The sequence below is a fragment of the Fusarium graminearum genome, chromosome 4 (assembly GCF_000240135.3).
Source record: "Fusarium graminearum PH-1 chromosome 4, whole genome shotgun sequence".
Classification (NCBI taxonomy): Eukaryota; Fungi; Ascomycota; class Sordariomycetes; order Hypocreales; family Nectriaceae; genus Fusarium; species Fusarium graminearum.
The window spans coordinates 5,498,608-5,524,968 of record NC_026477.1 but is presented as its reverse complement, the minus strand read 5'-3'; the positions used below and the strand labels follow the sequence as shown (position 1 = coordinate 5,524,968).

Here is a 26,361-nt window from a genome sequence, read left to right as displayed (position 1 = left end):
CCTCATTGGCCAACAATCTCATCGCGACTTCAACCTTAGCTTCACATTCATTTTGATTGAGGCAACGAGCCAAGCTTGAGTTCGACTCATCATTTACCGTCTCGCCTCATCAATCGGCATTCCGCGCTGGGATCATCTCATATCGGAAGGCCTTCTAATGCAATCTCTTCGAGGTTGAAGTGCAAATCGTGGTGGAACGCAAAGTGGGTGAGATAACAAAAGAAGGTTTAGGTAAGATCATATTTCTGGTGCTACTTTCTCAAATGCGCCCATCAGTATACATTTTATTGTATACAATATCCCTCACTCCCTTCTGTTCTTGGCAAAAGCATTTGTCATGACGAAGTACTGCGCGCGAATTACAATGACACTGGCTGCCAAACTCACATCACTGTTTGATGGTATGTGAATCGATCTTAACGCTAACTGCTGATACAGAACAATCCCATCAATTGACCACTTCAGAAAACAAAAACAAAAAAAACCCGATCTTGCACTAAAAACCCCGTTGTCGACTACGAAATATTTTGGCAACACTGTAATCTCACGATGTCTGAGACCCAAACCCAGGAAGTTGGCGTTCCGGTCGTGAAGGAGACTGAGAATGTGATAGTCGACAAGAGGAAGCCCTTCTCCTGGCTGTACGTTTGGCAAGTATCACCTTAATACGAGCATGTATTGATGTCAGATAGCGAACCACATCCGACCTTCGTCATTGTCCTCGTTGGCCCCCAGGAAGCCCCCTTCGGAATCCAGAAAGATTTCCTCTGCTCCCGATCCGAGTTCTACGAAAAGCACTTTTCCGCCGCGAACCCAGAGGAGAAAGTCGAGCACGTCGTCAAGCTCCCAGATACAACCAAGGAAGTCTTTGGTCTTGCTCAGCACTTCCTCTACACAGACAAGGTCATTTCGGATGAGTCTAGCGTGCCATCTTACGAAGCGCTTGTCGGTCTATGGAAGCTAGGTCACAAACTGGGCATCCAGGGGCTTTGTGATAAGGCTCTCAACGCCATGATTGATTGTCGTCGCATCACGGAGACGATCCCGGCTACGCCTCTTCTCATTCAAGTCTGGAAAGATACACCTGAGGGCTCGTCGATTCGGAAGCTGCTGCTCTCATGGACTGCCGAGTATATGAGATCTTCGGACGCTAGAGCAGAGTTTGCCAAGTCACTCCCTCAAGAGGTCCTTAGCGAGCTCGTTGTTACCATGAGCTCCTTCGACACGGTCCCTTCGCCGGAAGCACCGCCTGCTACTGTCACACTTCCGTCGGTGACGCCTCGAAAGAACGTCCATTATCTCGAAGATGAGCCCGAGAATGAAGCGAAAAGGAGTAGGCGTGTGAGCGGTATCTCAGTTGGCACTCCTGTGTCAGCGGATCGATCGATCAAAGCCCGTGGCTCTCTGCCTAAGCCCGGGCCTAGACGTAGGACCAGCGCGGGTTTCGCAGAAGGGAGGGACTTTACTACAGCACAGAAGCTCGAGTTCTGCGCCGACTTGCTAACTCGCATGCTCTCCGGTCCTGGTATGACACATTGGATTTGGAGTTTGACAGAGTGATAGCTAACCGCGACGTAGGGTTCTGGACTAGACTTGTTGGTCCGTTCAAAGATGCTGTCGAGCCAGTCGAGGATGGCGTTCCAGACTACTTCGAAAAGGTCAAGCGACCTATGGACCTCACCACGATCAAGTTCAAGATGGACCACAAGGAGTACAATAACGAGGAGGAGTTTTTGGCGGATATGCGTCAGATCTTCGACAACTGTTTCACGTACTGGAAGAAGGGAGACCCTATGTGGACTGCAGGGGAGAAGCTCCAGAAGACGTTCGAAGACAAGTTCTCTCACATGAACAAATGGATCTCTAAGATGGGTGGTGATGAGGTTGAGTAGACTGTCTCTCAACTCCAGCCTAGTAGAAGAGCTCCAGCAAGGAGCCGTCAAGAGCCAGCAACACCCGCGGAAGAGTACCGCGATGTGTTGCCACTCTTATTAACATAAAACAGCCTCTCATCGCCTGTAGAAAATTTTTCAAGCTATCTGTCGATTCAATGGAATCGAGACAGATGATGGGGGATCAAAGGACGGGGTTAATGTACTTGTGCACAGGGTAATCAGCTTTCTTACGAGGTCCATCGGTGACCTATGGCTCAGGGGGACCGGATCAAGACTATGGAGTATGGTTTTTTAGAATGAAATAGTAATCTCACGAATACTCACTTATTCCACTGTGTTTTCGCTAGAGCGCTCAGAAGATGTTCGATCGGCGAGCTAGCTGATGATCCCAAATTTTGACAGTGCCCAGTGGAATTAGACCGAACGCCAAGTGATAAATGCGACGCCATCTCAAGAAGGGACCGGCTTGAGACGGAGACTAATAATTTGCTTTATATTACAGCACTTTGAGATGCGGCTCGCCGACGGTGAACAATCTTGTACGTAGATGGTGGCAGCTGAGGCCGAGATGTCGGGAGGATGCATGACATGTGTATGGAAGTTACTCGTTTTCTATGGACACCTACATCCAAATCAACCCTGCTCAACGATATATACGTGTTTGTATCTGCTTGTCTCGTTTAAAAGTTGATAGTCATGCATGTAACCTTGGTCCAGGCTAAGGATTGCTGCATGGAGCCGACGATGAGTTGTCAGTGGGTTTGTTTCTACGCACATACCTTGGCTAGGTACCTTAGTAGGTGGCTATTGATGAAGAACAATTATTCCCTCACAGCATCACCATCGAAGCTATGTCCTAAAAGCCACGTTCTGATGTGATCACGATGTGAACAGGTGAATCAATTAGTAAAAACACACAGACACAATCAATAAATCAGATAGCTTAGCTCTAGGTTAGTCTGGGGAACCGACTCAAAACATAGACCATGAATGAAATTAGGATTGCCACTGACGTTGCTGGGTCTAGCCATTGAACCCTTGTCGATTGACTGGTTAATAGCGCATGACCTTGCCTTGTTAAATAACCTGAAACTCAGGCCGGCCAAAGAGAGACGAAGGTTGATTGTGTGCCCACTGAGGATAGTTAACAAGCGTTTTTGGATAAAAAAGCGTATTTGGTAATCGGCGGATGTTTATAATGTGAACCAGGTAGTTGATATTCGATTAATTGTCATGTTTCTCGTCCATTATTCGTTGTCGCTCGAAACTGCGATGATGGGCGAAATGCATGCAGTGCCAAGGCTTGTTTTGTTCCTGCATCAGGTGGCTTTTTAGTGCAACGGGCTTCGGCTAGCAGCTGCAGCTCTCAACTGGACCCCTGGAGCAGCATACCCGGACTTCTTCTGACCACTCAGCGAACATGATGGGTGACATGCCCCAGTGCGTAGGTCTCAGGTACCTGCCGTAAACGGTAACCTCCTCTTTGATTGTCCTTCCCTCCATGTAGGAACACAGGAAAAGAAGGCAACAGGAGAATTAGTATGCTCTCGATAAAGGGCGCGCCAAATTGCGATTCCGAGTTGGTCTTGTTCTTCCAAAATTGCGCTCACTTAGACTATAACCGAGTAGGGCTCGGCTTGGGTCTTGGGATGGAGCAAGTGGGCGGCTAATTAACCTCTAGAATCCATCAATCCATTAGTTTGCTGTACTAACGAGTAGTCATTTGACCAGGCTGGTGATCATCCAGAGGAATCAGGTTGAAGAATATCGCGAACAGTAGCGAAATCAGTTGAGTTGCGACAGAGAGCTCTGTGCCTTGCTGATCTGGAACTACCTAATGTGAGGTGACAGCTGCGCCTACCTTATATGCTATTTGTATAGCCCTACCTGAGTTTCAGTGCAGACTCTTTGGCCATGTGTTCAAACATCTTTCTTGATTGCTGTATCAGGTCTCGACTACCCCTCGGCCGTAATGGGCATGGTGATTTTCGAATTGTTCCCGGCGCGAGTACGGATAGTGATTGATTATTGGTGGCCATGGAAGACAACCACCATGGATGGGTATGGGTATGTTAAATTAAAAAAGATGGATTAGGGGGTTCCCTTGTCCCTGTCAACCGGGAAAGAGCCAGGGCCTCAACCTCTTCTGCATTGTCCTCCGTTTTGCACCAGCCTATCATGGCCACGGATCCCGTCCCCATTCTGCCAGGGCAGGAAGGGTCAAGTTTTTGCTTCCCGAGACGTCCTTCCTTAGCTTGGCGCGGACGCTCATGCCCACACAGGTCAGGTATTTACTTACATGAAGGGCCCCCATCTCTCTCTACAACCTCATCTTTGGATCTTCCCTCACCATCCTCTTCGTCCGTCCTTGTTGTCGTCTTCGCTATCCCTCCTAGAGAATCGTTATTTCATCGATACTCGTTCCGTTCTTTAACAACAACAACGAACCTATTTATCCTCGATTCTAGTTTTGTCTAGTATCTCATTCACTCGCTTGCTGCTCTACTCACTCAATACGAAACCTATTCTCCACTACCATTGTTATACCCTGTTTGTGGCTTTGTTCCTTGTCTGACATATCAGATCGTATAAGCCAATTTCAACTTCAACTATCAAATCCCAGTCGACAAGATGCTTTTCCGAACCATCGCCTCGATCGCTCTCCTGGCTTCTGCCAGCAATGCCGCCTCCCAGCCTCAGGTCCAGCCTTACAAGCTGATCAAGGCCCCTGTTGAAGGCCTTAGCTTCGGTCGTCGTTCTACCCCCGGATACCAGCCCGATCAGTCTGTCTGTGGTGGTGGCGGTGACACTTGCGCTGATGCTTGTGGTGCTGGATTCGAATCTTGCCCTTCTGAAGACAACCAAACCCACTGCTTCAACCCCAAGGCGAAGCAGTCTTGCTGTTTTGACGGTTCTGGAAGTAAGTTCTATGAACCTCGTTTATAGACAACATTATGAACATCCCGAATACTAACAATATCTCCAGACTCTTGTGACAAGGGCTTCTACTGCTCTCATGACACCAAGGCTCAGACCTGGTGCTGCCCTGATGCTATGGATCTTGCTGAATGTGCCGCTGCGTATGGCGTAGAGGACGGCCTCAAGACCGAGCAGCTCTTGACCACCACTGCCACTACCGTTGCTGAGACCACCACTGCCGAGCCCACTACCACTGCTGAGCCCACTACTTCTGAGCTTGAGACTACATCTTCTCAACTCGAGACCACCTCGACAACTGTCTACATCACCAGCACCTCTCTGGCCTCCACATCCACCAAGGCTGCCACAACCACTGTTGCTCCTACCACCTCGTCCGTTGTCGTTAAGACCACGACCAAGGCTGAGGAGACCACCATTGTTGCTCCTAGCTCTGGCTACAGCACGGCTTGGAGTGGTTCTAACAGCACCATCGCCACTGCTGCTCCTACTCAGCCATCCGAGTCTGCCCCTGGCTCCGCTGAGCCTTCCAGCATCAGCAGTGGTGCGTCCCTCACCGGCGTGAGCGCCATGCTCCTCGCTGCTGCTGGTGCCTTTGCCCTCCTCTAAATCTAGATCTGTCATGTGTAACACTGGTTCTCGTAGGAGACCACTTGAACACGTCGCCAACGGCAAATAATGAGTCTATGATTAAGAGAGCAGCGGGACGTTTCATATACGGGAACACGTCCAGGAGGAAGCTTGTTGGAGATGAAACCAGTAGTGCAATGTGGCGCTGCATATTCTTCTGATGAAATACCCCCTTATCGAATACCCTTCAGTTTACGTACCACTTTAACCGGAGTTGATCGGCTTGGTGTTTTTTTTTTGGTTTGGAAAAGAGCATAAGGAGGATGAGTTGAAATGGAACGAGAAACGCTCAGCGCTTGGAACACGAGAAGCTACATTCTTACACTTGGTACACGGCTTTCGTATACCTATTTACACCTTAAATCCTAGTTACTATTTGTCGCTGCGAGAGCTCACTCTGGGCATCGTACGTGACATCAATAATTGCCCTGGTAGACAATTTTACTTAACTTGCACTCATTTCCTCTAAGCTTTTCTTGCCCGTAACTAAATCCTGACGTTTATCGCAAAGCACGCCGCTATGCCTAGGTAGCTATGAGCGAAGAGTGGGCATGTACTTGAAGATATAAGGGCATGTTGAACAGATCTGCCGTTATCCTGTAAGCTAGATAGCCGAGAGTGGTCTTCAGGGTTCTGGGATGATACGAGCCGTCAGAGAGTCCACATTTAGCCATCGACAAGGGAGTTGCAAATGATATACCAGAGGGCGAGTTGGTTTATAAACCATCCAGCCCTGGTAGACACATAAGTGGCCCGGCATCAAGGTCCGACTGAGTATTACATGTCACGCTCTACACGATACTTGACCTTCAAGTTTGGATATGTTCGACTGTCAGCCGTGATTACACACCTGCAACCAGCAGCGATAAAACACGATAGACAACTTGTCCAAGTAAAAGTACAGCCTGTTCACTGATCTGACTTGCATGTTGCACGAGCACAACACGGCATCATATCGGCAACATCAAATGGCGCAAAACGAAAGGGTATGATTTCTCAGCTAAGTATAATGTACGCTATCGGCAGCGGAGGATGGAAACCCCAAAGGGCTTCACCCCATTTAACTTGGTCCGACATTTGTAGGGTCCATATATATTTCGTCATTCCAACTCTTTTGAATTAATTTCGTTTCATCGTTGAGAGTTTATCTATTTCGTAGAGGATAAAAAAGTCGCACGCTTAAGCGCCAACAGTCTCGGGGACCTTGTTGGCGTCGTAGCCGCAGGACTTCTTGAGCTTCTCGACGTGCTCAACGTACTTGGCCTGAGCGGCCTCAGGAGTGAGCTTGTCATCCTCGGCGACCTTCTTCCAGGCGTTGTACTTGGCCTTGCCCTGAGCCAGGAGTTAGTTTTGTCGTAGAATGTACAAGGCGGGGATATATAACTTGCCTTGAGGTCGAGCATGCCGGGCTTCTCAGCCTTGGTGAAGTCTTCACCGTTACCGACCTTGTAGAGAGCTGACGATCCTAGATTAGCTGAGAAAGGTTGAACTGGGGCAAAGGGCAGATTTACAGTAGAGCTCGAGGAGCTCGGTGGGACCAGGCTTGGAGGTGAGCTTCTTGGAGTCCTCGACGGCCGTCTTGAAAGCTTCGCTCTGGGGGGCAGACATGGTGATGGTATTGGCTGGTTGGTGGAGAGTAGAGTAGCGGTGTTGTAGAGATTGGATTTTTGAAGATCAAGTTGAGAAGAAGAAAGAGGAAGAAGAGGTGTTGGGATCCAATGTTTGTTGAGGAACTTGGCTTCTCCCGGCGAGCGGGTTAAGTTATAGCGGGGTCATGGGACTGGATTCAGTTCATCATTAGGGAGGGGGCACGGAGAGGATTCGACAGTGACGTCGTAAGCTTCTATTGGCTGTTTTTCACTAATGAGGGGAGCTTTTGGTCAGTGAAGGATTGAGGATCCAGGGGACCTGCCGAGGAAGGAAAGGAGATGCTTATTGTAACAAAATGTTTAAGAAGCACGTGGAAAGTAAAGGATCATGTATGCACTATAATTGGAATGATGACTTTCAAGAAACACATTGACGACCCGGTTTCAGCATGATATTTATCTAAAATACCTAAATACTACCGAAGACGATATTCAACATTTAAGGGTTACCCATTGTACCTTAGTACTATTGTATGGTTAGATACATGTCACTTTTTGGTGTGACAGTTGGTAGAACTCAACGGTATCATGTCATGATAAGCCACTCACCCAAACATCGTCAGTATACCTAATAAAAGCTGCGATGGCTTTAATGAAACTTCAGACTCCAACGGGCCTGAAACCCAAATCGTTCCGGAACTTTCATTTGCTACATAGCCTTGAACTCGTCATAGACACCGCTTTTCCAGACTATGGGGACGGAACAAACTCAGCTAACTTTATCTACCGGCATGAAACTTGTCACTTCACGTGTCTCTTCACGTCTCTATATCTTTCTATTCTACAGGAACATCAAATTAATTGAAGAAACTATCAAAGTAAACTCCTCAAATTCACAATTACCAATCCTTCCTTCCATTGAATTGATCCGTCAGTATGACCAAAACTGTAGTCGTCTTGGGCGGGAGCTTGGGTGGTATGGCGGTCACCCATCAACTTCTCAAGTACACGCGGCTTCGTCAGGAAGACCTCAAAGTCATACTTGTCTCCAAGGTACCTACTCATATTGAACTTGAGCAACATTTACAATCCAAGTAACTGACAGTCTTACAGAACAGCCATTTCTTCTGGAACCTGGCTTCCGTTAGAGCCATCATCACAGGTGTTATAAAAGACGATGAGATCTTTGCACCTATCCAACCCGGCCTGGACCAATATCCTGCTGGAAGCGCCCATTTCATCGTCGGCACTGCATCAGCCGTTGACCCTGAGGCATGCACCGTGACTGTTGAGCCGGAGACTGGGGCCAGCACGAAGCTAAAATATGATCACCTTGTTATTGCTACCGGCGCCGAGACCGTCGACCCGTCACTCCCATGGAAAGCCTCTACCTCGCACGAAGAGCTCGTAGCCAGCCTTCATCGTACTGCCGATAAGGTCGAGAGAGCTACCCACGTTGTTGTCGCCGGAGCCGGAGCCACAGGCGTTGAGCTCGCGGGCGAAATCCAATTCGCCTACCCTTCGACCACTGTCCTTCTGATCTCAGCCGAGGATCAGATTCTTGGAGGAGACCAAATCGCCGGCCGTGCTGAATCCGAGCTTCGTCGCCTAGGAGTTGAAATCCGAGCCGGCCTACGTTCCGAAGAGACCACCGAACTTCCTGATGGCAAGACGCTGGTCAAGTTATCGAATGGCGAAACCATAGCGACAGATGTGTTCCTCGCGACCATGGGGCTGCGGCCGAATTCGGGATTTCTGCCCAAAGAATGGCTCAACGAACGTGGCTACGCAGACGTGGATGATGAACTGCGTGTCAAAGCCGCAACTAATGTGTGGGCAGTAGGAGATATCGTGTCCAAACCTCGCGCCTCTTTCTTGGTTACGGAGGCCCAGGCCGCCGGTGTCTACAAAAACATCGATCTTGTACTCAAGGGCAAGGAAGCACAGCCCGTAAGTGGTCCTCGCGTGGATGCTTTCCTGTGCGCAACCGGTCGAAGTCGTGGAGCTGGAAGGTTAGGCAAAGTCTCTGTGCCATCGCTGGCTGTGTGGACGGTCAAGGGTAGAACGTTAGGCATTGAGCGCACGAAAAAGTACGTCAGTGGAAGTATGTGGTGATAATAAGTAGTGGTGTAACACCTGATATCCTATTCAAGAAAGCGCCATGATATTCCTACAAAGAAAACGCAACATACCCACTCCGCAGTCTAATTAAATTCGCCTATCCTCTCTTCTCGTCTTCAATCTCCCTCCGGATTTCTGCGAGAACTTGCTCGCGTGTCCTCAAGTGAGTCTCCAGGCCCTCCACCTGCTCACGGACCGTCTGGAGGTCCTCCTGTATGCTCTTGAGACTTCCTCCAGCCGCGCTCTTGCCAGTTCCCTCCTCCAGTTCCCTAAGCTCTCTTCGCTTGTATTCTAGAAGCTGGTCCAGCTCCTTTTTAACGAGGGCGGGCTTCGAGTCGCGTTTGCCGCCTTTCCGGCGCTCCGCAATATCCTCCACCTTCTTTACCTTTTCCTCAAGGTCTTGAAGCTTGCGCTTTAAGCGAACCTCTTCCCAATCTTCCGTCTTTTCCGTTGAGAAATCTGTGCCGGCAGTTTTGAAGCCGCTTCGGCCCAAGCGCGTTAAGTATTGGTCGCCAAACTTGGCCTTGCGGCCGGTGCTGGTTGAGTCGTCCGCCTTGGTGGCCCATCGCGAGTTGGCGCCGGTTCGCTGGTTGTCGACTTGGTAATCAATCTGGTTGCGCTCGAAGCTGGAACGAAGAGATGCGGGGACAGCACGGGGGATTCGGAAGCCCTCGTGTCTGTAGTTCAGAATATGTAAGAAAGCAAGGCATGCATCCTTGTTGATGGTCGATTGCGCCGAAGGGTTAATTAAGTTCCAAGCGGATCGAATATCGGTATCGGGAACATCAAGGGACTCGTATAGATCACTAAGTGCATTGACTGGTATCGTTAGCCATGTTTTATGAAGTTGAGGTCCGCAGACATACAATCAACCTCGCCGCGTGCATTTCTGTTCTCTTGGTAGATCTGTTCGTATTTGGACTTGTCGGCGGGCTTCATGTACCACTCAAACCCGTCCTTAAGTCCAAGATCTTCCGAATCATCTTCGACTTGCTCAAACTGCACCTGTTTTCCTGTGATTGCTTGAGTAGCTTGCACCAGATGAGCCTTGGACTCGGGGACAAGCCAATCGGGCAGTGTCGTCGGCACATCCGCGTATTCCTAGAACATGTAAGCTGCTGTGTCGCGGATTCGTCCAGCAGGTGTATCATACTCCGTTCAAGATATCAAAGATGATGCGCATAGCGACACAAAACTCCTCGAAATCAAGGTTTCCATCATTATCCACGTCCGCGAGGTCCCATACTCGCTCCAGTTGATCGTCGCGCAGTCCACTGTTCTTAAGAACAGGAGCAGCTTGTTCGCCTGTAAGGAACTTGCCGCCTCCTGTCCGGGTGGAGAAGATGTTCCAGTAGGTCTCGATTTCCTGCTCTTCAATCTTGGGCGCCATGATTACGTTTGTGGGCTCTGGACAGCCTGGTGGATAGGGATTCAGAAGCAAGTCAAGAAAAGAAGCGCGTATCGTCTGGGCGACGAATAAATTATCGCAATCGTTTTGGCGGCGACCGCAGAGTAAGAATTAATGGAGAGGCGACGAGGCCAGATGCTAAGGGTAGGTAGGTAGGCAAGGTAAGGTTGAGGAGGTTGAATGACGAAGCCATAGCTCTCCAGCCACTTCCCCTGATGGATGCCCTGGCACCTGGCATCTGCAGCCCCCGCTTAGCCAATATTCAAATTAGCGCATAATCTTACTGGGTAGTTGATGAGTGGTAGAATTAAACGTGTAAGTTGAATCAAGAATATGTGATGTTAATTCTAGATTGTTCTGAGTGCATTTGAGTGGAGAGTTAAAACATCGCCTATAAGGGCTCGTCCAGTAAAGGGACTGAGAGATAGGTAGATATTGAGTCTGGACCGTGAGGACAGTAAATCCAGTCAGCTTGTCTTTGATAGTTCCTTCACTGTTCAACGCAGTGAAATAGGGTAGATGGCTTGAAACACAAGCAAATATAGACAACTGCCCATTGCACAATCTGTTACTTTTGGAGTTGATCATGCATTTATATGTCGGGATCCAGGTATCATTTATTCTTTACTGTCAGGCCTGACGCTAAAACGAGAAGAGGTTCACCGAGAACCGGCTGTCACTGACTGGCCAACAGCCACAGCAGGCCTTCCGTGGTTGAGCCCCACTGCCTGATTTGGTAGGAACCTGGAGAGAAGAACCCCTGGACTCAGTTCTAAGTGGCTGCATTTGAAGTAACAGGTGGACCGAATAGCGGGTGGAGGGGCGCGGCTGCCACACCCGATAACTTTTTGGAGGGGCAATGGCAAGAGCGAGTGAAGCCGGGCAGTGACCCTTAAAATTAATCGTTAGGCCCTTCAGACCGCTCGTCTTTGTTTCTGTCCTTTATATACTCGCTGATCTCCTGGCGCATTGTGATTCTCTCAAGCATTGCACACGACCGCTTACTTCTTACCCAACCGCTTCTAATACTGTCTAATTCACAATGTCTACAACAACTACCACAACCAACCAGCCTATCACGGCCGAATCTATGCTTCGTCTCTTCCCGGACATTGATACTAGCTCAGCGCCTCTCTCCGGTCACGATGAGGAGCAGATTCGTCTTATGGACGAGGTTTGCATTGTCCTCGACGAGGACGACAAGCCCATTGGAACAGCCAGCAAGAAGATTTGTATGTCAACTTCGCTAGGTTCGCTAGTAGTTACCCCTTACTGACTTAGGTATTGCCAGGCCATCTCATGACCAACATTGACAAGGGCCTCCTTCACCGTGCCTTCTCCGTCTTCCTCTTTAACGACAAGAACGAGCTCCTCCTCCAACAGCGCGCCACCGAGAAGATCACCTTCCCCGACATGTGGACCAACACTTGCTGCTCTCACCCTCTTCACATCCCTACCGAGACTGGTTCCACTCTCGAGGACTCTATCGCGGGTGTCAAGCGAGCTGCCCAGCGCAAGCTTGAGCATGAATTGGGTATCAAGAAGGAGCAGGTCCCCTTCGAGGACTTTCACTTCCTGACCCGTATTCACTACAAGGCTCCCAGTGACGGAATGTGGGGTGAGCATGAGAGTATGTACAAACCAAACTTTTGAGATTGCAAGATTTAACATATGGCATAGTTGACTACATTCTTTTTATCAAGGCCAACGTCGACCTTGACATCAACAAGAACGAGGTCCGAGATACCCAATACGTTACTCCCGAGAGCCTCAAGCAACAATTCGACGATCCCAGCCTGGTTTTCACTCCTTGGTTCAAGCTCATCTGCAACTCTATGCTCTTTGAGTGGTGGCAGAACCTCGACTCTGGTCTCGACAAGTACTTGAACGAACAGGAGATCCGACGCATGTAATGTTATGATTCACGGTAAACGAAAGGAGAAGGACGACATCGAAAACCGACGGCAAGGACAGCATTCAACCAGCAACTGAGAAACTTCGGTTTATGGTGCATTGAGCATTCATATTCAAACAAAATAGATATCCGCTCTCGAGTCTTGTGATAAACATAGATGAGGTTCAGAGCCGCTTTTAATTTACGTTATTGGCTTTCATTTGCCAGGAGGAGGAAGCCCTTGAACGGCTTCACCAATCAAAACCCCGATCTTGTTGACCAAAGAAAAGAGACGTGTTGGGGTTATTCATCATCGCGTATGGGAATGTTAGCTGTTCAGTCGAAAAGCCTATCGTTTGTCATTTCCTGGATCTGCACAACTTCAATGTCAACTCGCCCAACCTGCCAGCCTAATGAAGTCTCAGCCTAAACAAACTTATTTTATGTTTCTTTTATTAATCGACTGAGCAGTTTCACGATGATTCTTCCTTTGGAATTCATGATGTCTTGATCTCCCGTTAGATCCGGATTAATAACAAAGTTACACTTTGTCAAGTGACACAGTATTGCCTGAATGACCAACAAACTGAGCTTAGGTGCCGCCGCAAGCCGTTGCCATCCACCAACAAGCAAGCAGCATGACAGCGATGGTTTTGAAAGCTACTGCAGCCTCTTCCATTTGACACATGCAAAAGAACCAATGACAGCTTCATCTGGCCTTCCAAAACAAGGATATCTCAATGCTTTCTTAGTCTGCCGTCAACTGCACAATTGACTGGACGGTCTCAGATCTCGGGTATAACCTCACGATCTGGTTTGTCCAGGCAAGTCCCGCCTCACCCCGACGATTACCTTGCAGCTGACCTGTGGTCAAGGATCGCCAGTCAGCATACACTGTGCTCCGAAGCCCAGTATCTCGCCTTGTTTCCTAAGTCCTGTTCTCAAGTTACTTGTCTAGTGGGTAGCAGAAAAGTTGGCATCCTAAGCCTTAGGTCATAAAAATAAGTAGTCTAAGAAGCATTATCTAGGTGGCCTAAGCTGCCCTAATAATTTTGTCTCTTATGCTCCCATGAGGCTTGTCTCAGAACGGGCCCCGAAGCTAGTCGCTACCCCACGATAATGGCTATCATGTAACGATTTGACCAATTATGCGCTGCGTCACCAGTCCGAGGCGCTGCTTCGTATGTAGGTATTATCTATGCTACAAACTGTGGTGCACACGGCGTGTCTATCTAGTATTCGCACTACTTAATCCCCTCTCTGTTCCCTATCTCCCAGCCTTTCTTTGTTCCCTAACCATCTGCTCAGTCGCTCATCTATCCCATAAGCACCCGTCTTTGCTCAAATCGTTTACTTTGACAAACAACTCCAGCCGACCACTGGGACACTCAGTCTAAATCTTGCTAAGCCTTCTCGTCGAGAAGATTGCTGTGAAGAATAACCAGCTTGTGGTCTCGCTATTGTTGTTGTTGATACGTGCTGCTTGCTATAACCAACCTCGCGCTGTTGAAGGTTGTTGATTAGTCTAGACTTCTTCTGAACACTCCCGCTTTACACAAATCAGCCATCTACGTGAGCATCCTACACGCTGACGTCCGTCGACGAACCTTGCTCGACCCAAACCTCTCTCACTAAGCCGTGACCGCGAGCCTGGCCCGCTCAAGCATTACCTTGATGTCGGTTGAAGTTCGCACCAGCCTTAATTGTCTGAGACACCCTTCCAGGTTCACGTCCGTATCAAGAACTCAATTATCACGAGTTCATACGGGCGACAATTGCCAAAATATACAATGTGAGTCTGAGTGCTTGGATCACGAACCTGTCATGCTTAATGCATCATGGCGCCCCTTTCTCTTCCAGGGGAGGGGCCCCCTAGGTACAGCGAATACATCAAGTACTGGTTAAATTGCAATCATGGAGATCAACAAGAATTGTAGTAGTGGCATCAATGGATCTTCGGCAATAGCCAAGTGGCGACGACGCTCCCTCATACCATCTTCGTGGGAGACCTCTGTTCGTCTTGTCAATGTGAACGAGTCTGCGGCAGCCGGTAGCTCTCTGGCTCAGGCTTTCGCAACTGATGCAATGAGCCAGTATCTCCTCGACGGTGACGATATGGCCGACTATTCTGATGAGCAGAAGTGGAAGTTGCACGTTGACTATATGACTTATATGGTTGCAGCGCATTGCTACAAAGGCATTGTGACAACTATCGGGTCAGACTACGAAGCTGTAGCTCTTTGGTGCGTGACTCTGACTCTCTATTTGACGTTAAGCTGACCAGACTAAAGGCTCGCGCCTGGCCAACAGATGGATGACTGGTGGACTAGTATTCGCAGTGGCATGTGGAAATTAAACTACCAGCTGTCAGCCGAGGGGCGAAGACGATATTACGATGAGATGCTGCCCGTTCTCGACCAAACTAAAGTGGAAGTCATGGGCCAGCGAGACAAGGACTCCTACTATCTTGTATACATTGGCACCAAGCCCAATGCCCAAGGAAGGGGTTATGCTGGAAAGCTGATTCGCGACATGGTTGCCAAGGCAAGTTGCTGTCTTCTTAGCCTCCTTTACAATATCAACCGGTTGATTAACAAAATAGGCCGATGCCGAGAAGCGTCCTATGTACCTCGAGTCCAGCGCTGAACGCAACAACGGCTATTACGCCAAGTTCGGCTTCGAGGTCAAACGTGAAGTTGTCTTCGAGGGTAGTTCCGAGCCCATCAAGATGTGGATCATGGTTCGTGAGCCTCAGATTCCTCGTCCAGCTTGCAGCTCTATTGTCGTGTCTGCCGTTAGCAGCGCGGTCAAATTCTAGGGAGACGAGCCTCTGATTTCGCCAAATGTCGATACGGAATCAGGGGCCGAAACCGAGGAAACCGAATGCACTGCCCATGAGCAGCAAGGTCGGAAATGCGCTGTGATGTGATACTTGATCGTGGGAGAATGTGTCTGATGCCATTGCGAGTCTTTTGACTCTGGTCATTCGTTTGGATTCACTATTGTGTGTTGATGATGTGAAGTAGATTGGATTTTGGCCTTCATTTTTGTATTGCATATCTAGTGACAGACAGTCTCTACCGCAATTGCTGCCTGTATGTGCTGTTTCAGCGGCATGGACTAGCTCGAGTCGTTCATTAATGAATAACCCATGCAAAATTGTCATTTCTTCATAAGCTGGACCCTCCTGTAACCTTGAACACCTTGCACCTGGTTTCTGTATTTTATGTTCCACCTTTATCGACCTTGCTCTTCGAAAACACCCCGTACAAGTATCTAACTTAGTACTCCAGAACTGCCCAAGTCTCGTCATCGACTGTCGTGTAGATAAGACCCTGACCGAGCAATTCATCAGAGGCCGTGAGAGCGTCCCGTACTGACATGCCAGTCGAGCTGGTAATGATGTTAACGTGAACTCCCTCGTTGCCACCCGGTTGATCGCTCATAAACTTGAACATCTTCTTGGCTAGTGGACTGCAACCAGCGAGCTTGGAGTGCGAGTTGGTGTTGCCACCGGCGTTGTCATTGTAACCACCACCATCCACAAACATACCATCATCTCCGTTGGCGCCCCCACCCTGACCACCGAGAGGTCCTTTGGTGAAGTAAAGATGAACGTATGTGGCCTCGAGCATGTGGTAGTTGACCTCATTGAAATCTGAGACGGGCCTGATGACATGCGCACCAACATGGCGTTTGTTGTTGAAGGACTTGAGACGACCCCAGATGCGAATGTGAGAGTCGAGCTCGAAACCGGCTTCGGAGTCGTCCGCCTTGTCGACATCAATCCACTTCTTGACCTCGATCTGGCCGGTACCGTCATCGATCTTGAGGGTGATATTTGTAGGCTGGGGTTGGACGCTGCGAACTTGTCCGATGAATGTGATTTGGGTCACGGGGGAACCATCGATCTTGAAGTCGGCGCCGGCATAGGCCTCTTCGGCGTCGAGAATCTGCTTAATGGTGACGGGGCGCAAGGACTCATCCTGGTATGCCTGATAGGTGTTAGGATACTGTTTATGTTGGGCGGGAAAGAAATCGATATACCTTTCCACCACCACCTTGGCTGCCTTGCTGAGAACCACCAGCGAAGAAACCTCCAGAGTCATCGCCCCCTTGGGCACCGTAACTTGTTTTTGTGAATCCAGAGTAAGCAGCTAAAGTAAGTGTGTTAGCTATGGGGAGGAGAACAGAGAGTAGGTAAATGGGAGGTTCGTACACATGATTTTGGCTGTAAGGTGTTGTTGGTTGAGTTGAGCTATGAAGGCGGTTAGGCAGGCAGGCAAAGCTCACGATGGAAAGAATAAGACGCGTCAAACGCGACTTGGGTTTAATGGATTCTACTTTCGTGCCCCGCCTTCACCGTGTCCATGGGGCCGCATCAAGCCGTCTTAGTCATCAAGCTGGTTGTACAAGGTAGGCACGTGCGACTGTGCACTCAGGCATTTAAATAATCAAATCGAGGCCAGGCCTCAGGGTTCCATAAAAACTGTCCGCTAAAAGCATAAAGGATGAAATTATTAGGTCATCTTATGCCGCTTAGACTGTACTCTTTAGGCTATTTATTTCTGTACCCTAAGACTTGGGGGTCAATTCTTCTGCTACCCAGTAACCAGGATACGGATAATGGCCTGGCCAGGCATACCTACCTACTATACAAGGTCGTATGTATTTACTGGTTGGTTTGAGCTGTCAGAGTATAACACAAGATACTGAGTGGAAAAGACGACCACTGAATACAGACTCAAGATCAATTACCGTTGTTCGTTTATCTCAGTATGAAAGCCGATCATGCATCTACCGACGCCTCCAATACAACGTCTCTCCTGCCGCCAAGTCTAGACATCAAATAGATCAGGTGATGGGCAAGGATAGAAGACAGGAGAATCTCCCACCGTTTCTTGAACCTTCTCTGCTACTCTTTCATATGTGTTGGCATCATTGACATGTTGAATGATCGGCACATAAGAGCTGAGCAGTAGCTTATACCTCGGCCAAAAGTGGGACGGTAGAATGATGCACCCCGGCTTCGGCGTTCGTCCCCGTCTTTCTCCAGGTTTCCTTCCCAATCATACCCTGGGATGAGGTCTTGGACCATCGGCCACTGTATCCGTATCCGTGGGCTACTGTACTTGTATCTGACATCAACAACTCCTCATCATCTCTGATCCATCCATCAAACCTCTAATACCGTTTCTCTTTGCTTAATTGCGTTTTGTATAGCCTCAATTCATTCTGCTTGAACCCATAATCAGTTTCTTTTCTACGTAGCAAAACAGTGGCATCATGGCAAAGCCGCAGACTGCCAATCTTCCCCTGATACCACTTGCGCGAGGCACCATTCTCCTCCCCGGCCTCGTTCAGCGCATCCCAGTCTCGTCAAACCGACCCGATATCCCCGCCCTGCTCGCCCACGTATACGAGCAAGCAGCTTCCAAAGGTCCCGATACGCGCATCGACAGTATTCCCATCGCTTGTGTTCCGATTTCATCGCCTCTCATTAGTGGCAATGGTCAACGACTTATTGGCGATGCTGAAGAGATAGATCCGGCCGCGATTGAGAACGTGCTTCCTGGCTCTGCCAAAAAGGATGATCTCTTTACGTTTGGCGTCGCGGCAAAGATCATTGGCATTGATGGAAGGGGAACCGGTGAATTTGCCTTGCGCGTTGAAGGTACTACCCGCGTGCGCATCGAGAATTTTACACGCGAACGCCCTTACTTCGAAGCCAAAGTGACATATTTCCACGAAGACAGTAAGCCGACTCGTTAAGCCTCCCCTTCATTACTTGTGATTGACTGTTTTATCCAGACAATGTTACCGATAAGCAGGCGCAAGACCTTTTCGCTCTCTTGAAAACCCGATCGCGCGAATTGGTCACGATCTTAAGGATTTCTTCACTCCTTCCCCGAACCCGCGATGGCCCGGTTCTTTCGCCAGTGCTCACCAGACGACTCGAAATGCTCATCATGAGGAAGGAATTACACGAAGCCGGCCTCCTTGCCGATTTCATGGCCAATTTGGTCGAGAGTACACATGAGGAGAAGCTTGAGGTTCTTGCAGCTCTGGACGTCAAGGTTCGCCTCACCAAGGTCATTGAGTTACTGGAGCGTCAGGTCGGTGGCATCAAAAACAACTTCAAGATCACCACTTTCACAACCATGCCCATTCAAATACTGGATCGATTGAACGAGAACCAAAACCGAAAGCCAGGCTCGCTTCCCCAAATCCCAGGCATGGCATTTGTTCCACCCAATGGACAAATGCCCGGCGGCAACGATCATAACGACGACCAGGAGGCCAATGAGCTTGACGAGCTCAAGCGTAAGCTTTCAAGCGCCAAGCTTCCTACCGAAGCGGCCAAGACCGTGGACCGCGAGTTGAGACGTCTGCAGAAGATGCAACCCATGAATCAGGAGTATCAGGTCACTCGTAATTGGCTCGAAACTTTGGCTGAGATTCCTTGGACAGCCACCACAGATGATCGTTTGGGCCCTGAGACTCTGCACAGAGCGAGGAAGCAGCTCGATGATGACCATTATGGATTAGACAACGTCAAGAAGAGGCTCATCGAGTATCTGGCTGTCTTGAGGCTTAAACAGTCAATCAACGATGAAGTTGAAGAGAAAATTAAGAAAGCAGAACAAGAGACGGTCCAGTCTACTGCTAACGAGCAAGGAAGCCAGGAAAAGCAAGACAAAGAAATCGTTGAGGGAAGCCCAGCAACCGGGGATGCCACAAAGCCTGAGATGGCCAAGCTCGAAATCCTCAAGTCCCAGCGTATGGTGGACAAGTCTCCCATCATGCTCTTGGCAGGCCCTCCTGGTGTGGGCAAGACCAGTCTTGCGAGGTCAGTCGCCACGGCTCTTGGCCGCAAGTTTCATCGCATCTCCCTTGGTGGTGTTCGTGATGAGGCTGAGATTAGGGGCCATCGAAGAACCTACGTCGCGGCCATGCCAGGCCTCATCGTTCAGGGGCTGAGGAAGGTTGGCGTTGCTAACCCTGTGATCTTGCTCGATGAAATCGACAAGATTGGCCACGCAAGCATCCATGGTGATCCTTCAGCGGCCATGTTGGAGGTTCTAGATCCTGAGCAAAACTACAACTTCCAGGATCACTATGTCGGCATGCCGATTGACCTTTCCAAGATTCTTTTCATCGCTACCGCCAATAGCCTTGACACTATCCCCGCTCCTCTCTTGGATCGAATGGAGACTATCTACATTCCTGGCTACACAACACTGGAGAAACGACATATTGCGATGCAGCACCTCGTTCCCAAACAGATTAGAGTCAACGGGTTGGCTGAAAGTCAGGTTACCTTCAACCGAGAGGTCGTTTCCAAGATCATTGACTGCTACACCCGTGAATCCGGAGTTCGCAACTTGGAGCGAGAGATTGGTTCAGTCTGTCGCGCTAAAGCTGTTGAATACGCCGAAGCCAAGGATGCGGGTCATATAGAGCATTACCGACCTGAGCTGAGTGTAGAGGACATCGAGGACATCCTGGGTATTGAAAAGTTTGAAGAAGAGATTGCCGAAAAGACTAGCCGTCCGGGCATTGTGACAGGGCTGGTGGCTTATAGTTCCGGGGGTAATGGCAGTATCCTCTTCATCGAAGTTGCTGATATGCCCGGTAACGGACGAGTTCAGCTCACAGGTAAATTGGGTGATGTTCTCAAGGAGAGTGTCGAGGTCGCCTTGACTTGGGTCAAAGCACATGCATTTGAGCTGGGTCTAACACCAGAGCCTACTACGGACATTATGAAAGAGCGCAGCATTCACGTTCATTGCCCATCCGGTGCTATTCCTAAGGACGGTCCTAGTAGTGGTATCGGCCAGGCTATTGCGCTCATTTCCCTCTTCTCGGGGAAGCCGGTGCCACCGACAATGGCGATGACGGTACGTTGTCATTCAATCCTTCAACTCGCGATAATCCAGTATACTAACCATCATCTGTGCAACAGGGCGAGATTTCTCTCCGGGGCAGAGTTACAGCCGTCGGAGGTATCAAGGAGAAACTCATCGGCGCCCTCCGAGCTGGCGTCAAGACTGTGCTACTTCCAGCCCAGAACCGCAAGGATGTTAAAGATCTCCCACAAGAGGTCAAGGATGGACTCGAAATTCTTCACGTCAGGTAAGCCATCTCTATCCTTGATTGAGGTTTTCGTCCTACACTCAACCCCGCCACATATTATGCCCGAAGACAAGAGTTATGTTCCACTGACATATGTCTTGAATAGCCATATCTGGGAAGCCATCCGTCTCGTCTGGCCAGACTCGCATTGGGCCGAGGACAGTAACTACCGAGGCATCGAGAGTCGACTGTGATGCACTCATCAGAACCTTTTGTCAGCCATGTCACCGCTTCACGCATACTGACCGTCTTGTCGATGCGCCTTGGCCTGCTCTGCATCCCTGAAACGTCTCGCGGCGACCTGCTTAACTGCATCACAATTTTCTACCCCTACCAGTGCGAGTGACATACTTAATCTCACAGATATGACCCAAATCGGCCCCCTTTGCGACGCATCTATCCGGTTCACCAAACGGCTGCTCGTCCCACAGACCCCCCTATCCCGTGACCTCACGTTGTCCTTCCCGCCAACTTCAGCCATTCTATCCCTTGCGCATGCACATGCTTGTTTCCATTCAAGACAACTTGGTGAGCTTGAGTGTGGCGTCTTGTAAGCTGCATGCCTTTCTCAGGGTTGTGATGTATCTTATGCCATCCTTTCTACCAGATTTTGTACCAGACTGGCACGGTCAAGGTAACGCCGCAGCGAGCCAAGCGAGTCTGGGTTTGTTGTGCTACGCTAGGGGTACAATCGGTCAAGGGGTGTGGATATGTCACTCGATTTGAGATATGTCTCATATCCTTCTGGTGCTAACTTCCGGGAATCGTTGGGAATGAGTCTTGAATGCGAGACATCGGAACATCTCCGGCAGACACATCCCGAGCTGGATGCACAGTTGGCCAAATCATGATGCCGGATGATGAGCGAGATGAGTTGTGATTCAGGAGTTATTGTCTTGCTTTGTTTCCTTTTTCGGTATACCATGCCGATGTAATGCCATGTGTATAACACGATAGATTCCATCGTCCTCAGTATTTAAACTTTGACATATCGTCGCTCTCTAGGTATCTTGTTTCAGCTATATAGTCTATGGTAGAATATGTGGTGTCGCATGGCGGCCGCTTAGTCTTAAGCTCATTTTCCGTGCACAAGAATTGCTCTTGCTAATTGACAGAGTCGCTGTAACAACAAAGGGGGCATGGTCACTGGGCAAGATGAAAACAACATGTCAGACAAAGTTACCAAGCAGTGTCTCGCCGTGAACCGAAGTATCACGCTTTTACTGTCACGAGGAAAGCAAAAGCATACACCGACCATTGAAGATCACGAGTACCTGATATTGGAACTATAGGGTGGGCATATTTCGGTCCTAGGTTCAACGCAACCTGCAGGAAACGCCCCCGCGTGCGTGTCGAGTGTCAAATCATTTCTGCAGGCCGATCATGGTTCATCATGGTTCATCATGGCGGGTTCGGCGTCTGTCGACCCAGACCCTCGGTGACTTCAGGGAGGGAGGAAGAGACACTCAAAGAAGCAAGTGTCTGCGCCACATTTCCGAATGGACCATGAAGGGGAGGGAGATCGATCTAGAGCAACGGGATGAATATAGCGATCCGTTGTAAGACTTGTTTCATCGACGACTGAGGAAGAAGATCTGGGATGAGCGTCACAGTCGAGACCCACGAATCATGCAAGGACCTGCTGGGCCAGGTTCAAGTATACGAGCTGCTCTCTCAGCTCTCAGCTCTCAGTTTTCAGCTCTTCAGGTCGAAACATCAAGGCCCAAACTCCATCCTCCGTGCGTACTGAATCGATTGCTTCTCGAAAAGCTCAGAGTCGGTCAAGAGCCAAAGTGTCCCTTTGCTTTTTCTTACGTCGCTAAGACATTTCATAGCGGGCGCAGACCCATCTGCACCATGGTCAACTCACCGAAGCGGCACTCATACACAGCCAGCCCTCAATAAAGTTGCTTCTGGCTACGAATATCAGGCCATAACCAACAATAAATCTGAAACAAATACGACTGCAAGACAAGCCCACAGAAGACTGAGTAATTTTTTTCAGCCTTTCAAATCGTGCCCCCTTGATCCTCGATATACTTTGACCGAGCATCATTGGCAGCGGTTCGTATCTTTTAAAACTAGTAGTTAAATAAGCTGTACCTAGCGGTCCAGGCCCTCAGATTGGTTATGACACATGGGTTGTATACCAGGTATCCGCAATGCTTCTTGAGACAATAAGCCACCTTGACGCAAACTATACCCTCATGGCCAAGGTTGCTAGACTTCATTGATGAATCGAGACACTCAGAAGATACTACTCTCAGCTGTATGGGCATACCCACGCAAAGGGTCTTAAAGACATATTGGTCACCTCACTTCTGGTCCCATTGCCTCGAATTCGTCAGCGGCCCCAATTGATGGTTACTACTATGTACCAGAATGAACGGATGAGGAGCCAGCTATGCAGTTACTCTCAGGGAGACGACTGGCACAATATGCAAGCACACTGCCGCGTCCCAGGCCTCCGGTACTGTGGCCATTGATGCCCCGTGTTGTACAGTATATGCCTTGGCGACTCCTTATTCTTCATTTGCCGTGCGCTTCTTGAATCAATGACAAGCAGATCTAAGTAATAAGAAGACGTTTGGCAGGAATGTGTGCTGAATGTTTGGAAACATGTATGAAGACTGCGTTGTTGGGCTGTTGTCAGGGTGGTCTTTGCTGCACAGTTTCACGGCAGATCTGTATCAAGTCAACATTGAGTTTGTACTCGGTCACGAGTGCGGTTACTTTACCGGCTAAGCTAGCACTTGTCAGGTCAATTTCCCTAGAGATGAAGACAAGGTTAAACTAGAGGTCCTGCTCATCTTGGAGCGCAGAGAGAGCGACACTCCCCGGAATTTGCACCATGCTGTTGTGCGAGGATGCTTTCAGCTAACTTAACTCATAATACTCCTGCGACTCTGGTGTAATGTCTGCCAGGTGACGTATAGTATTAGCAACCAGAGCAACTTGATGACAGTGTTGGTCTTGGCTAAATTAGAAGCCTGGTCCCTGGAACTTAGTTAGACAATTAGACAGCTTCGAGTTCGCAATGTCAGATCATATCCTCAGAGAACAATCCAGGCGCGGAAATTTACTAACGCTGCACCTACTGGAACCCAAACTACGGCACCAGCCGTCATAGTTGAGCCTGACAAAGGGCTGAACATTCTGTGCCACTAAACGTTTGGCTTGAACCCTTATTTTCCATTATGAATAACTGTCGCTGGCTCACAGACGTGGAAAGTTGAGATCAGCATGACATGGTACTCGTTGAAACTGCCAGTCATCCCTTCACTCATTCCTGATACTGATCTCTCGAGACGCTTGCCGGCCCTTCCTGGTCAACAGGGGTCGATGAGATGAAAAAACCGCCCCAACTAAGATGATCACATAGGCCTCTCTCACCGTTTTTCGGTTCTGTCCAAACTGTTGAAGGGTCGTGCCAGGGAGGAAGGGACCCCACCCCCCATCTCCAAGCTGCCGGGCATCTTCGAATCTGGACTCGAAGAAAAACGTGCCGAAACGTGGGATAGCAGGTTGAAAAGACATCATGTGTCTAAATTGGGTTGGTCCCATCAACTATCGTGATATTGCAGTCCATCGATGCCGCTTTGCGGGGTTTAAAGGACCCAATGAAAAGATGTGTACTAAGAACGCCATAACAACGCCGTTCGGACTGCATTGTTTTGGATCCCTTCGCAAAACAGACTGTGGTCACGACCTTTGGGCTCGTACGATACATAGGTAAGCAACATCATAGCTGAATCGCCGCGATGACGCTGCTACCCGAGGCATTCAAGCCGTTATTATGGCAAGGGAGGGAGGGAGTTGGACATAGACTTTGATAGTACAAGCCCCTAAGTCGGTCCCCCGTTAGGAGGTGGGCGTTTCGATATTTCACACCCAGCGCAGATGGGGATTTGACGGCTGGAGAATCCCAGCTCGAGCATTAGGTTTGTTTTTGAGATGGTATGTACATACTGTAGTGCAGCTATACGGATAACGAGGGCTGCTGACAGCAGGGTTGGCCTTGCACAGAGAGACGGAAAGGGGTCCATTGCCATGTGTATGTCCCCTGCCCGGAGTGATTATGAGCTTCCTAAGCGGCGCATATCATTACAGGGAGGGAACCAGCCTGTCAAATCCTAGAAGGCAGTCCCAACCAACAGGGGGAACGTGTCATGGTAGTCAATTTCAGAGCATGTCTTTTCACTGAGCGCCACCCCCAAGCAAAATTGCATAGTACGTATGGCTTGGACGGTCATTGGATGTAGTTCCTGGCAAATCGGGCAATTCGCTAGGATAACGTTATCCCAAGTACAGTGTAATGACGACAGATACGACTTGTTTTGACTTTGAGGGTGGTGCTGTGTTGAGTTCAGTCTTTCTGGTTTGCTCAGTCTAGTGCTATATTGTACGTTAGATGATACTATCCGATATATGCATGGTCTGCAATGCTTGGATAATACTCCGTAGTAGCGCAATGAATGGCCAGGCTTGTGGTCATGTTTGCTAGTAGCAGAGTCGGACTCTTGAAAAGAAGAAGAATCGCATCGCGTTGGATGAGCATGGGTATCAAGGGAACTTGACTTTCCGGTCAGGGATGCATCTCCGTTTATTCCCCCCGTTTGATCGAGTGGGTTAATCATCTACAAAGTCGTGATGAGCCGTTTAAGGTACCTTTTTTGGCAGTGCCGATCCGATCAGACGTTGCCTGTCTGGGAAATAGGGCAGCCCAGGTGATAAGTAGCCAGTTGACGTAGTCATCTTGAGTGTGTCTTGGCGATGGGTGGTGTTTCTGCTTGACTTGAAAAGGCTTTGTTAAAGGGGAAGTAGTCAAGTCAAACACGAATTGCTGCAGAAGCAGGTAAGCATCTACAACCTACCTGCCTGTGCAAAGGGGACTAAACCTGCACCTGCCTCGTATTGACTCGTTTCCTCGGCCCAGCTACAGAGTACCAATGTTGTAATAAGGTAGGAGCAACCCAGGCAGGAACTTGGAAGATCCGGCAATATCTGTAATGGAATATTCATTGCGCCTGCCCAGTGTACTACCTACTAACCTTAGTACCTTGGATTAGCTTGAGTTGGGTCGCTCTTACAATAACGATCCATTATCTGACTGGGATTCTGCCATCTTACGACGCAGTACTCTGTAGTATCGGCCATTTTAACCCTTGTTCATTCCTGATACTATCGATACTATTTCCATAATATATTTGCGCTTCTAGGCGGAGCTATCCACTATACATAGATTCGAAAGGCAGTGGCAGATTTGGTTTGCACCATGTCGTAGACTTAATCGCCAGGGAGGGAGGGGTTTATGCTGTGCTTCCAGCAATCTGAGTATGCATCTAGGTATCTCGCATCCGACACCTCTTTCGATGTGCGCGCTGTCACACCGGGAAAGGACAGGCCAAGGGGAATTTGTCTTTCGCGATTGCAGTTCGAGGCAAGACAGCGCAGTGGTCTCCCTCTGACCCTTGTTGTTAAGCCCTGCAACATGCTTCCTCTAGGTACGTGCAGTACAGAGTACTTACCTATTATTTGGTGGTTTACCAGCCTAGGTAGTCTAGTGCTTCCTTGTCAGTTTCTTAGAGACATGGCTTGGCGAAATCTACATCAATCACAGCTGAACCGCCTTTTCGGAAGCTCTAGACCTTGATGCTTTTGCCACGATAGGAGCATTTCTTAGCGGGTGTCTAAGACAAGTGTGCCACACTCGCCTACCATGTCCGACAACGCCCGCGTCATGAAACCCCC

General features: G+C 49.2%; 9 protein-coding genes across 9 annotated transcripts; 6 read left to right on the top strand and 3 right to left on the bottom strand.

Moving 5' to 3' along the window:
* Positions 1-549: 549 nt before the first annotated feature.
* On the top strand, positions 550-1,892 carry FGSG_09717 (uncharacterized protein; the record flags this gene model as incomplete). Its single annotated transcript, XM_011329683.1, has 3 exons — positions 550-641; positions 693-1,525; positions 1,579-1,892. 3 exons carry the CDS (start codon positions 550-552, stop codon positions 1,890-1,892), a joined length of 1,239 nt encoding a protein of 412 aa, XP_011327985.1.
* A 2,398-nt stretch (positions 1,893-4,290) lies between these two features.
* Positions 4,291-5,888, top strand: FGSG_09718 (uncharacterized protein). The gene is made up of 2 exons (XM_011329682.1): positions 4,291-4,815; positions 4,882-5,888. The coding sequence occupies exons 1-2, from the start codon at positions 4,527-4,529 to the stop codon at positions 5,439-5,441; spliced, it is 849 nt and encodes a 282-aa protein (XP_011327984.1). The 5' UTR covers positions 4,291-4,526; the 3' UTR covers positions 5,442-5,888.
* Positions 5,889-6,431: 543 nt separating this feature from the next.
* Positions 6,432-7,347, bottom strand: FGSG_09719 (uncharacterized protein). Its single transcript, XM_011329681.1, has 3 exons — positions 6,974-7,347; positions 6,851-6,918; positions 6,432-6,794 (listed from the first exon to the last, which is right to left on the bottom strand). Exons 1-3 carry the CDS (start codon positions 7,068-7,070, stop codon positions 6,642-6,644), a joined length of 318 nt encoding a protein of 105 aa, XP_011327983.1. The 5' UTR covers positions 7,071-7,347; the 3' UTR covers positions 6,432-6,641.
* Positions 7,348-7,987: 640 nt separating this feature from the next.
* Positions 7,988-9,166, top strand: FGSG_09720 (uncharacterized protein; the record flags this gene model as incomplete). Its single annotated transcript, XM_011329680.1, has 2 exons — positions 7,988-8,104; positions 8,165-9,166. 2 exons carry the CDS (start codon positions 7,988-7,990, stop codon positions 9,164-9,166), a joined length of 1,119 nt encoding a protein of 372 aa, XP_011327982.1.
* A 103-nt stretch (positions 9,167-9,269) lies between these two features.
* FGSG_09721 (uncharacterized protein) lies at positions 9,270-10,562 on the bottom strand (the record flags this gene model as incomplete). The annotated part of the gene is made up of 3 exons (XM_011329679.1): positions 9,270-9,991; positions 10,039-10,273; positions 10,326-10,562. The coding sequence occupies 3 exons, from the start codon at positions 10,560-10,562 to the stop codon at positions 9,270-9,272; spliced, it is 1,194 nt and encodes a 397-aa protein (XP_011327981.1).
* Positions 10,563-11,518: 956 nt separating this feature from the next.
* On the top strand, positions 11,519-13,045 carry FGSG_09722 (isopentenyl-diphosphate Delta-isomerase). Its single transcript, XM_011329678.1, has 3 exons — positions 11,519-11,812; positions 11,872-12,210; positions 12,261-13,045. Exons 1-3 carry the CDS (start codon positions 11,623-11,625, stop codon positions 12,491-12,493), a joined length of 762 nt encoding a protein of 253 aa, XP_011327980.1. The 5' UTR covers positions 11,519-11,622; the 3' UTR covers positions 12,494-13,045.
* Positions 13,046-14,388: 1,343 nt separating this feature from the next.
* FGSG_09723 (uncharacterized protein) lies at positions 14,389-15,292 on the top strand (the record flags this gene model as incomplete). Its single annotated transcript, XM_011329677.1, has 3 exons — positions 14,389-14,717; positions 14,766-15,009; positions 15,077-15,292. The coding sequence occupies 3 exons, from the start codon at positions 14,389-14,391 to the stop codon at positions 15,290-15,292; spliced, it is 789 nt and encodes a 262-aa protein (XP_011327979.1).
* A 463-nt stretch (positions 15,293-15,755) lies between these two features.
* On the bottom strand, positions 15,756-16,697 carry FGSG_09724 (uncharacterized protein; the record flags this gene model as incomplete). Its single annotated transcript, XM_011329676.1, has 3 exons — positions 15,756-16,469; positions 16,522-16,631; positions 16,694-16,697. 3 exons carry the CDS (start codon positions 16,695-16,697, stop codon positions 15,756-15,758), a joined length of 828 nt encoding a protein of 275 aa, XP_011327978.1.
* A 1,063-nt stretch (positions 16,698-17,760) lies between these two features.
* FGSG_09725 (uncharacterized protein) lies at positions 17,761-20,804 on the top strand (the record flags this gene model as incomplete). The annotated part of the gene is made up of 4 exons (XM_011329675.1): positions 17,761-18,229; positions 18,286-20,375; positions 20,441-20,610; positions 20,717-20,804. The coding sequence occupies 4 exons, from the start codon at positions 17,761-17,763 to the stop codon at positions 20,802-20,804; spliced, it is 2,817 nt and encodes a 938-aa protein (XP_011327977.1).
* Positions 20,805-26,361: the final 5,557 nt, after the last annotated feature.

Bases quoted from the DNA above. Each gene is read 5' to 3' on its own strand.
- FGSG_09719 (XM_011329681.1), bottom strand. From the start codon at position 7,070: ATGTCTGCCCCCCAGAGCGAAGCTTTCAAGACGGCCGTCGAGGACTCC. The intron at 6,919-6,973 runs GTAAATCTGCCC...TAGGATCGTCAG, and splicing joins CGAGCTCCTCGAGCTCTACT to CTCTCTACAAGGTCGGTAAC. The intron at 6,795-6,850 runs GCAAGTTATATA...CTCCTGGCTCAG, and splicing joins CCGGCATGCTCGACCTCAAG to GGCAAGGCCAAGTACAACGC.
- FGSG_09722 (XM_011329678.1), top strand. From the start codon at position 11,623: ATGTCTACAACAACTACCACAACCAACCAGCCTATCACGGCCGAATCT. The intron at 11,813-11,871 runs GTATGTCAACTT...AGGTATTGCCAG, and splicing joins AACAGCCAGCAAGAAGATTT to GCCATCTCATGACCAACATT. The intron at 12,211-12,260 runs GTATGTACAAAC...CATATGGCATAG, and splicing joins AATGTGGGGTGAGCATGAGA to TTGACTACATTCTTTTTATC.
- FGSG_09718 (XM_011329682.1), top strand. From the start codon at position 4,527: ATGCTTTTCCGAACCATCGCCTCGATCGCTCTCCTGGCTTCTGCCAGC. The intron at 4,816-4,881 runs GTAAGTTCTATG...CAATATCTCCAG, and splicing joins CTGTTTTGACGGTTCTGGAA to ACTCTTGTGACAAGGGCTTC.